The 11,175-nt window shown below is 45.6% G+C and overlaps 1 protein-coding gene across 1 annotated transcript; it reads left to right on the top strand.

Moving 5' to 3' along the window:
• Nucleotides 1-936: 936 nt before the first annotated feature.
• On the top strand, nucleotides 937-9,953 carry hus1 (HUS1 checkpoint clamp component). The gene is made up of 8 exons (XM_008289183.1): nucleotides 937-1,063; nucleotides 1,761-1,888; nucleotides 2,819-2,995; nucleotides 5,038-5,145; nucleotides 5,303-5,377; nucleotides 6,090-6,189; nucleotides 7,775-7,909; nucleotides 9,587-9,953. Exons 1-8 carry the CDS (start codon nucleotides 1,012-1,014, stop codon nucleotides 9,667-9,669), a joined length of 858 nt encoding a protein of 285 aa, XP_008287405.1. The 5' UTR covers nucleotides 937-1,011; the 3' UTR covers nucleotides 9,670-9,953.
• The last annotated feature ends 1,222 nt before the right edge of the window (nucleotides 9,954-11,175 follow it).

Genomic DNA, 11,175 nt, shown 5'->3' with positions numbered 1-11,175 from the left:
AATAATAAAAACTCATCACTTTAAGCTCATCCAGCTCATAAACTCTCCTGCTGCCCTAAAAAGCCTCGAATGACTTGTGAAGCTTTAAGCTCGTCGACATGCTTGAAGTTTAAATGTTTCTTCTTCTTCATTTGGATCTCACACAACAGAAGGAGAGCGTCTGAATGATCTTTGATTAATCTGAAAAGGAACAACCACGACTTGGTTAAAGACACGCAGCGAGTCGTCTGTTTTCTAAAACCACAAAAAACAGGCTTTGAGAAAGCTCTACAAACTGACCCAAACATGGTCAAAGTGACTCGAAACTGAACCAGAACTGCAAAAACGACTTGAAATTTGAGCAAAAGGATTCACAGTTTTCTAAGTAAAACTGCTAATTTGGTGGGAAAACACAAATTCTCTTCACCGATTATCAACTAACTGGCTGGAACTAAGCTAAAAAGCGAGCACAGACATGTTTTACTGCATTTATTTATAAAGTATGACCACATTATTTAAACCTCCAACCAGCTATTTGTCGCTATTTTAAATTATTATTTAATACATGATTATTTTAAAGTGAACAAATAAGACTTACTGTCAACCTAGTTTTAAAGGGCCACTTTTTATTTTTTTTAAAAAAAGTTGTATTTTTTGTTGTGTAATTATTTGAAGATATTAAACTACTACATCAAATATCAGGTGTTTTCATTTAATCTTCAGTAAAGCGTTTTTCTTTGTGTTTCAGATGGACTCATTAACTCTGTGTTGGATTATTTTTTAGCTTTTCTTCTCTATATTTTAGGAAGACATTTGATTTTAATCGACTCATATCCAGCCAGGATCTGAGCTGGTTCTGTTCCAGCTCAGGGTCCCGGTGTCCTCCTCCGCCTGCGGGGCGGAACTGTCGAGGCTCGCTGCTGTTCCCGTCGGACCCTCTGAGCGGACGGACCAAACAAAAAGTGTCCCGCCTGAAGCCCACCCGGAGGAGTTTCACATCGCAGCGGCTCCAGAGGAAGGTTTGCGTCTAAAATGAAGTTTCGGGGGAAGATCGTGGACGTCGCCTGCCTGAACCACTTCACCCGTGAGTCCGCCCGTTTCCCCGCAGAGCGACGCTGCCAACCCGGTGGCCTTCTGCCGAACCGACGCTTCAGCACCGGCGGAGGAAGATAGCATCTTCCGGCCCGTAATAGGCAGTTTGTGTTGCCTTTAACTCGTGTGACGTGTTGGTCTCATGTCAGTCTTCAGTTCGGCCGACAAACTGTGCTGAAATAGTCGCTAACTTTAATACTTTTACAGCTAGATGGCGCTAAAGTTCCCTATCAGAATTTATCAAAATTAAAATGGAGTTTGGTGAAGAAAATAACCAACAAACGTAGGCTTGTTTTTAAGGTGTTGAATGCGTTCTTGGGCTTTTTATAGTTCAATTGTTTTAGCCCGTTTTTATTTTGTTATTTGAGAGCACTTCAACTGTTTTCTCGATTAACGAACACATGATGCAGGCAGCTGGTACCAGTGGCGCTGGAATATAGGATCATTGTGTTTGTCGTGGCTCATTAAGCATCACATAAGTCCTCGTCATGATGCCCCTTCAACTAGCTAAACCTCCACAACGCAAACTGCCTGTAGAGAGGCTCCACCTGGTGGTGCAACCAGGTACTACAGCAAATCCTCAATACTTCTGGGAAAATGGCGTCAGACTAGAACTCGGTATCGGTGGACACTAAACATTCCAAACAAAAAGAGCAGGTAGTAACCGTGTTCGTCATCGTCCTGTCCAGGAGTCGTCACCACCATCTCAAAGCTGACCAAGATGTGCGTCCTGCGACTAACTCCAGACAACCTGTTCTTCGTTCTGTCTGAGAAAGTGGCCAACGGAGGAGTCAGCATGTGGTGCGAACTGTCGCAGGTAAGTCAGGATAAGACATACCTGATGGTCCCGAAGGAGAAATTGGGAGCAAGTTTGAACAGTTCTGTTGCAGCCACAGACAGGTCCAAGACAGAACAAAGTGTAGAAACCAATGTTTAGGCTCAAGAAGGTGAACAGTTTGCACCAGTGTTTTTAGGTCACGACAACTTCTGTCTACATTCTGCTCCATTGAGTGAGAGGAAAGAGTTGACTGTTAACAAAATGACAATCAGTTCAGTGGAGCTGAGGCGAGCCATGAAATGTGCGACGGCGCCCCTGATTCCTCATGACGTTACAATATACAATTCAAACGGGTGATTTGTAGAAACATTCACCACCTGCACAGACGGCATGAACGAGGAAATTAGCTTTAGAGACTGAAACAGGTTTTCGTCCCGGGCTGTAATCACGTTTGTTTCTGCTGTGAAGTTGGACATTTTATGACAGATAGTCAACGGGGGCTGCAGGTGGATCAGTGGTTAGCTCCGTGGCCTCACAGCTAGAAGGTCGTTGGTTCACGTCCCGGTGAGGACACCCGGGATCTTCCTGCGTGGAGTCTCCATGTTCTCCCCGTGCAGCGTGGGTTCTCTCCGGGTTCTCCGGCTTCCTCCCACAGTCCAGAAACATGCTGAGGTTAATTGGTGATTGTAAATTGTCCGTAGGTGTGAATGTGAGTGTGCTTGGTTGTCTGTCTCTAAGTGTAGCCCTGTGATAGACTGGTTACCTGTCCAGGTGAACCTGCCTTCACCCTGAGTCAGCTGGGATAGGCTCCGCCCCCCATGACCCCAGTGAGGATTAAGGTGTAGAGATGATGGATGGTCAACAGGGATTGACTTGCTTTTGGAGGCAGCCCCCAAGTGGACATTCGAGGAACTGCAGTATTTATTTGTATTGTGTGAGTTCCTGTCAGCGTGTCCTTCCTCCCTGCAGGCCAACTTCTTCGATGAGTACCAGATGGAGGGCGTGTCCCCTGAGGACAATGAGATTTGTCTGGAAGTGACTCCGGAGAACCTGTCCAGAGCCCTGAAGACGGTCCAGAGCGCCAAGTCAGTCAAAGTCAAACTGACCAAGAAGCACTGCCCCTGCCTCACCATCGCCGCCGAGCTGGTGAGGCCGTCTTCTGACAAAGGACAGTTTGTCTCTGCTGCGTCCGCCACTTCAAATTAGTCAACATGTTTGTCAGAATATTGGTTGTCTGTGTCTCAGTCAGCGGCTTTCTGCTGCAGGAGCTCAGCTCAGTTCACAGGAACAAGCCTTTCTGTTGCTGTCGTGGCGTCAGTAGTAAAGTCGTAGTTCGTGGACGCGTCCGCAGTTCTGAGTAGGAAATGAAACGACGCAGGTTTACGTTGTCAACCTGTGCAGCAAAGTTTACATTGTTGATTAGGATTAATAATTAATCAGCTGATCCAAAAAAAAAGCTACATAACCATTTAAGTTGCTTTTATTTTGAGTAACTGTACGCTTTGTGGTTTTATTATGCAGCACAGTGCGAACAAAGGTTTACAGATGAAGCACAGAACTGTACAGTTAAACTCCAACATGATAGAAGATAAAGACAAAAGGGAGGCTTAATATTAAAGTTTCTGTTCAGGCCCTGAACAAAGCAAATACGTTTCATCTTGTATATTGATGTGTCACGGGTTTCCTCTTTACTGTAGCTGCCTGTAGTTTCCAATTCTGTGGAAATGTGGAAATCCAAATTCACTGCACAGCTGTCGTGTTGAACCTCTGTATGTGGTGGGTTCACACGACGCTGTGAAATCAGGATTTTAGCTTTGTGCTGTTGTCGGACAACAAGAACAGAAAAATATGTCAATGAGAGCAGCTTTACTGGGAGTTCGGCTGCATTAGTGAGCACAGAGAGCTGAGGGCTGGACTGCGAAGCCAGATCAGTGTGTTAGCAGGTAGGTCGAGCTTTAAGTGAGAGTTTTCAGTATCATGAAGGTGTCTCTCTTTTTACCTGCTAGATCTCCATGGTAGCTGATGCTGTGGAGCTAGATCTCCGTGGTAACCGATGCTGTGGACCTAGATCTCCATGGTAACTGATGCTGTGTAGGTTGATCTCCATGGCAACTGATGCTGTGGATTTAGATTTCCATGGTGCCTGTTGCTGTGGAGCGAACCTGGTCCGGAGCAGGTTCTGTTCAGAGTTTAGGATTTAAGTCGGCTGGAAAGCGCGTCTCCCTTTAACCACATGTTTTCCTGACTGTTGCTTATGAGGGATCCAGGTTGTGCATTTAGTTCTGACACTGTCCCACGATGCAGGAAATCACTTTTTGGGCAAATCAGAGTGAAATTAAAGCTACTGACTGAATATTCTCTGTAATAAATACCAGCAGAAGAATCCGTTTTCTGTTGTGTGTTCTGTCAGCTGCAGTACCAGCAGAGTAAACGGACCTGACAGCAGATCAGCTGAGAATCTGTACCGCTCATACAGAATCGATCTGGGTCGATCTTAAAGGGAGACGCTTCTTATAGTCGATTTGAATCCTAAACTCTGAACAGAACCTGCTCTGGACCAGGTGAGCTCCACGGCATCAGTTGCGATCATGAGTGTGGACAGCCATGTTAGTTTTCTAATATTTTTATGAGCCAGGAAGTCAAGTGATTGTGTTTCTTGCTTTCAGAGGGCTTGTCCTGGTTTATTCATTTTGCCGAATAGAAACTTTTGGTTGTTTTTTTGTGTGTGTCCACCCTGAAATTAAGACTGAACACCTCATGCTTGTAAATACTATAAACAGTGTAAATAAATCTAAGAATGCTGCTGCTTGTGTTCTGTGGCTGCCGCTGTAGCTGGGTCTGGGCCACCTCTAGATGGCACTGTGTAGCTGATTAAACCCTCAACGTTACAGTTACGCGGCGATAGTGAAAAGAAACGTGTTTTCCCGCTCAGCTTAAAGGTTTCAGGCCTTAAAACCACCAACGAGCTCCTGCGGCAGAAAACTGCTTCTAGTCATACTTGACCCTTGAAGATGATCTGCTGAAAACATGGTGTGGAAACAGTGAGGCCCGGTCAGAGCTGACTAACGTAGCAGAACATCAGCGGCTGAAGACAGCTGGATGTTGGCCTTAGACTGAGTAATGGTGTTGCTCTGACTCCTGTTAATGCTGCTTTAAGTATGCCTAACCGGGTCGGTCCGTCCGTCCAGCCCACCCTGTCCAGCACCAGTCGAGTCGTCACTCACGACGTCCCGGTCGACGTCATCCCCCGGAGACTCTGGCATGAATTCAGAGAGCCGAGCGTTCCGGACTTTGATGTAAGTCACGTCTCTGAGAGGTACAAATTGTTTTTAGGCACCTTCAGCTTTCAGATCAGGACAAATCCTCCGCAAGCAAGTGAAGTGATGCTCGTTGAGTCTGAGTCTTTGCAGCGCAGTGCTGAAGCTTTCTCTTTATGTCTGTGTGTCGTGGCAGGTCAGCATCTACCTGCCGCCTCTGAAGACCATGAAGAACGTCGTGGACAGAATGAAGAACCTCTCCAACTTCCTGGTAGGGTCACATTCTCCAGACTTCAGCCGAGTTAAGAGGTCGCTCATTAAAAACAGCTTTGACATCCTCCTCAGCAAAGAGGTTTCATTTAAGAGGCTTTAGTTATTTAGTTGTTTTTTTAAATCCCACAAATTAGACCATTTTTTCGGAACCAGAGACGAGAAGAACAGAAACGTTCTTTCGCCACCGAGTGCTCAGCTGTCACTACATGTAGAAAATGATTCAAATCCAAGATTCTACTTTATTCTACATGTCAATAGTCAGCAAATCAGATTTTTTTTTAAAAATTAAAAACTTCCCACTCCTCAGGCACAACTGGTGGCTCAGCTGTGACTTTTCGGCTGAACTGCAGTAAAGTATTTGTCGTCTCGATGTTTTTCCAGCGTTGGTCACATCTGTTGACACTTAAAAACATGTTGGTTTCAGCTTTTTCCATTTTCTGTAATACGAATATTCAAGAAACAAGACTTTTCCTCTTGTTGTTTGTAATGTATAGCGTTCTATCTGAGTCCTGCTGACAGAAGACGCCTCTGAGTTCTCTCTCCTTCCTCATGTGGTTCTGGTTCCACTGAGCTGCAGGACTTTATGCTGCAGAGAACAAATAAGCAAATAAAAACAGAAAGAGTTTGAAGCTCAGATGCTTCAATTGGCCCAAATGTGAAGCTTCAGTTCGTTGGATTCAGATTAAAGTTTGTATGTGTGCGTGTTTCAGGTGATTGAAGCCAACCTGAACGGAGAGATGAACCTGAAGATCGAGACAGACCTGGTTTCTGTGACGACTCACTTCAAAGACCTGGGAAACCCTCCGTGGGGTAAAAACGATGTCACCTGTCACGGCTGTTGGGCGGCTTAGGATTGAGTTCAGAGCAGATGTTTAAGTTTCCAGGAGGTGGACCTTTTTGTGGGTGAAAACACACATTTTGTCCACTGCTTTAATTGGTGACAAGGAAATGTTGTATGAGTCCTAGTTAGACAGCACAGAGCTCATGAAATAAAAGCCAAATGATTCTGAGCTGCGCTACCTTGCGGTAAATGCGTCACTTCTAAGCTGAACAGTACAACTTTGGCTCTTGTGTCAACTGAAAAACAGACAGTTTGGATTTTATTTATTATACACACAGCAGGAGCTCAACACAGCCAAAGTCACTTCAGATCTTTGACATTTTCAACACTTGAAACGTCCTGTTGTTCCTCAAACTGTTTTCTTTAGCTGCTGTTTGTTGGAGGGCTTGTGTTGCTCTACCTTTGTCTTTAAAATAGCCCAAACATGATTTGCTGCATCATCTCAAGGTTGTGGTTTCTACTTTGCTCTTCTTGAGAAGCTCTTGTGTGAGTTAGTTCTTCGGATGGTTCTGCAGACGCTGGAATAAATTTATCTTCTTCCAGCGTCTGCAGTCGTTCCGTCAGTGTTGTGGTTCATCCTCAGACATTCCTGGTGCATCTGTAAATGTCATCAACACCTTTTGCCCTCATGCAGCTCTGTGTCATTAACTCCCTCCTCCGTGCTTCACTGTCAGGACCTGTGGTGGTCTTTCCAAACGGGCTGGACTCCATCAGAGCCCAACACATTTATCTTGATCAGAGAATGTTCTCTAGCATTCATCAGCTGTATTTTCATTTTCTGTTGCAAATTGTACTCTTGCATATTTTATTTTTTTACTTAATACCAAACACGGGTTTTTGTTCTTGTCCTCTGTCCATAGAGGTTCTTCACACTGTCTGAGCTTCACAGTAACTCTGGTTTCCATTGATAACCCGTTACAGCTACGTAGGGAAACTAGTTGACTGTCCGTGGAGTCCTTTCAGGAGGAGGAGCACTGCAGCCCTGATCAGTCCTACTGTGGCTCCTCTAGACCTCCTGGTTACTGCTCACTCTGGGCTTCCGCCGTCTTTGTCAAGTCTCACATTTTTCAGATCCAGCTCTTTTCCATGTGGAGCCATGATGAAGACATGAACAGACCATTGGTCTAAAACGGACCAGATCCTGCTCTTCACAGCTCGTGTAGTGTCCACCTTTATGCAGTTAGGCTGACTGGGGGACCTTTGGTTTGGTTTCAGTGCTCACAGCTGTTTTTGCTTTTGCTGTTTCTACGTTGAAGCTGGAAATATCGACACAGTCTTCGTAAAGTGTCTGTTTTTAATTGGTTATCAGAGTAAATATGCTACTGTTCAATTCGGATATGATGCCATTTTTGAGACGTGACGCAATTTGAACTCATTCCTCATTAACTAACGTTGCACATTGTGTGTATTTGAAGTTCTTAGCGCCACATGGTGTTGCCCTCAGAATGAGGACGTGGTACAAAAGCTATGCTGGCATTTGTCTTCGTCCTCCTCCTCTCTCCTTCTGACCCTCCCTCATCTCCCCCCGTCCCTCTCTGCTTCCTGGCCCTCCAGGCGATGACGCCTCTCAGGGCGGTGGTCCGTCTCAGAGCAGAGACCAGGACAGCATGGCGGAGGCCAGAGTGGACGTCAGGCGGCTGCAGCAGTTCCTCATGGGACAGCAGGTCAACCCCAGCAAGGCCATGTGCAGTAAGTCTTCATCCAGACACGGTGCTGATGTGGAGGGGGACAGACGACAAGTGACGCACAGTTTGGGAAGATGTTTTCCACATTTCCGCACCATTATTGATCCACAAACACTTTCCTCATTCACGTTGCTCTACAGTTTCACATCCACTACAAACTACACATCCGAATACAATTAAATGTAGATTAACGCGACTCGCCAGTTATGAACGTAGTCCAGGAGCTGCTGTTTAGTTTGATGCTTCCGGCTGTTTAGGAGTCTTTCCTCTGAGTTTACTGAACAGAAGTAATTTCATTATTGCTCGTAATTGTAAATCCGGATTTACCTTTTCTTCCCCTCAGACAGGTGAGCGGTCACACAGGGTCCCAGTTTATCAGCTGCAGGTGAATCATTTCTGACACAGCAGTCGTCCTCAGCTTGAGTCCTGAGCTTCGTCACAGCTGTCGGGTTGTTTTGTGTGAAAGCAGCAGTCAGACTATCATCACACATCAACAGGACCGTCAGCGTTCAGGATGTAACCGCTGTTGTTTGGACAGTTGTTTTAGATTCAGTCTTTTGTTTGTCATGGTTTATGTGGTGCTGTTAGGCATTGAGTGAATGGCAGATCCGGTGCCACGGCTCTCAGTCGCTGTGGCTTTCTGAATGAAGTGAAATGACTACAATGGAAGAGTGACCTCTGTCCGACAAGCAGAACGCTGCGACATAACAGACATGACGAAGCAGCAGTGTTCTGAATCCCACGTCTGAAACTGACATATTCATCAGAGGTTTGCATTAGTTTGTAGTTTCTGGCGTTAAAACGGCAGCTGTACACCTAAAAATAGAATAAAAAGAGGAGAAAACTCTCTGCAGATCCATGACGAACATGTCCCGACGTCTTGTTTGTTGCGAACCTTTGCGTCCGGCGTGTGAACGTCCTGATTCCACGCGTCCGTCAGGAAAAGCAGAAATAATTTACCACATAACTCGTAAATTAAACATTGGTTCGATCCGTCAAACACAGTGACAAATCCCAGCACAGTTTCCCACAACGACTGACATTCCAGAAAGGAGTTTTGATTTACCGTTTGCCTTTTTTCTTTGTGACTAAATACTACTGATGACCAGAAACGCTGCCAGTCAGCTCTCTGTCATTTGACTAGTTGATAATTGTCACATTTAGTTCAGTTCTTCATATGGCCATATTATTATTATTGTTTTTATTTATTTATTTATTTATTTAAAATGTAGATGACTGTTTAGGTTTTGGGCTGCAAGGTGGCGCAGTTGGTAGCACTGTTGCCTCACAGCTAGAAGGTCGCCGGTTGGCGTCCCGGTGAGGACACCCGGGATCTTCCTGCGTGGAGTCTCCATGTTCTCCCCGTGCAGCGTGGGTTCTCTCCGGGTTCTCCGGCTTCCTCCCACAGTCCAGAAACATGCTGAGGTTAATTGGTGATTGTAAATTGTCCGTAGGTGTGAATGTGAGTGTGCTTGGTTGTCTGTCTCTAAGTGTAGCCCTGTGATAGACTGGTTACCTGTCCAGGTGAACCTGCCTTCACCCTGAGTCAGCTGGGATAGGCTCCGCCCCCCATGACCCTGGTGAGGATTAAGCGGTGTATAGATAATGGATGGACGTTTAGGTTTTCACTGGCTCTTTGCTCCAGCTCTCTTTCACTGTCGCTGCCCTCTTGCCTCCTCAGACATCGTCCATCAGAGGGTCCTCCACCTGATTCTGCTGCATGAAGACGTGTCGCTGCAGTATTTCATCCCCGCCGTGGCGTAGGTGCGCCGCAGGCCGCTCGGGTTGTTTTTCTGCTCGCTGTGGGCTTGAGGAAAAGATTTGGTTTCGGGCGTTTCCCCACATGCCAAAGGAGTCGTCCCTCAGGTGGAGACCCGCGAGGCCAAACTCAAGGCGTCTGTCCTGCAGTTTAAATCATCTTGTGAAGTCGGTTCGAGTCCCGACGGAAGACTTCACCGGCTGACTTTTGGTTGGAGCGAAGTCATGCTGACAAATGCTCATTTATCAGAACAAATGTGACAGTTGAAATCAAAGTTGCACATTTATTATATTTGAGTTTCATTGGTTGCTTTTTTTTTTGTGTGTGTTTGTGTAAAAGTGTTTGTAGGAAAAACAAAAACAGTCATTCCTGTGTTTCACTTCTCTTTTTAAAAATCGAAATCACACAAACAAAAAACATTCTCCCACCTCATTCATTTATTTTGACTTGACTGCAGTGGAGCCTTGAGCCTGCATTCTGTCCAACAGCCAGCAGGAGGCGACTCCTCTGGCAGCCCAACAAGGCCAACTGTATGGAAGTCGATGAGAAAATGATCCAACTTGTTACCTCAGGAAACATTTTCCTCATGAGTTAATGGTTTCAGCCGCTTGTTTCATGTCTCTTTCAGTTCAGCATGAAGTTCATTTCATAAATTCGAGTCCCATTTAGAGGTGGGCGGAGACAGAAACAGACACAATAGATTAAAGAAACCAGATACGAACCCTGAGATGCCTAGCATACAGTAACTACGTCTCTATAAACCAACACAGTAAACACACAGCCTGTGGTGGTAATCTGTGACAGTCTACAAATGTGTCTTTCTGTGTGAACAGCAGTACGTCCTCATCAGGCTGCCGAGGCTCAACAGCTTTTATGTATTTAGTTAGAAATATTCATCACATTCCTAACAAGCATATATATATTTTTAGATAAATGTCTGTGTTACAGCGACTGCAAAATGAAAATGAGAAAACAGCATTCAGTTTGATTCTGCTGCTAGTTTTGTGGATCAGGACAGAGCGTCTCCAGACCGGCAGGTGGCGCTGAAGCAGCTCGGTGCTGCTGTAAAAACAGACGAAGGAGGAGCAAGTAGTTCTGAAGCCTCTCTGTAGCTAATCTGGAGCTATGCTGAGGGTCACTGTCCATCTGAAGACCCATTAGTGTCCAAGCTGTAACTTCCTGCTGATGTCTGGAGATGTTGCTTCAGTATCTCCACATCATGTTCTTTCCTCATGATGCCATCTATTGTGTGAAGGTCACCAGTCCCTCCACAGCATGATGCTGCCACCCCCGTGCTCCACAGCTGGGATGGTGTTCTCAAGCTTCAAGCTTCCTCCTTTTTCCTCCAGATGTACTGATGGTCATTAAGGCCAAACAGTTCAGGTTTAGTTCCATCAGACCACAGGACATGTCTCCACTGATGAAGCTCTTTGTCCCTGTGTGCATCTACAAACTGTAATCTGTCTTTTCTATGCTTCTTCTGGAGTGATGTCTTCTTCCTCTCTGAGCAG

The sequence above is a fragment of the Stegastes partitus genome, unplaced genomic scaffold (genome assembly GCF_000690725.1).
Source record: "Stegastes partitus isolate 25-593 unplaced genomic scaffold, Stegastes_partitus-1.0.2 Scaffold598, whole genome shotgun sequence".
Taxonomy (NCBI): Eukaryota; Metazoa; Chordata; class Actinopteri; family Pomacentridae; genus Stegastes; species Stegastes partitus.
This window is presented reverse-complemented; position numbering and strand designations above follow the sequence as displayed.

Coding starts and splice junctions, on each gene's coding strand:
- hus1 (XM_008289183.1), top strand. CDS start 1,012: ATGAAGTTTCGGGGGAAGATCGTGGACGTCGCCTGCCTGAACCACTTC. Junction 2,996..5,037: donor TCACCATCGCCGCCGAGCTG/GTGAGGCCGTCT, acceptor CCGTCCGTCCAG/CCCACCCTGTCCAGCACCAG. Junction 7,910..9,586: donor CCCCAGCAAGGCCATGTGCA/GTAAGTCTTCAT, acceptor TTGCCTCCTCAG/ACATCGTCCATCAGAGGGTC.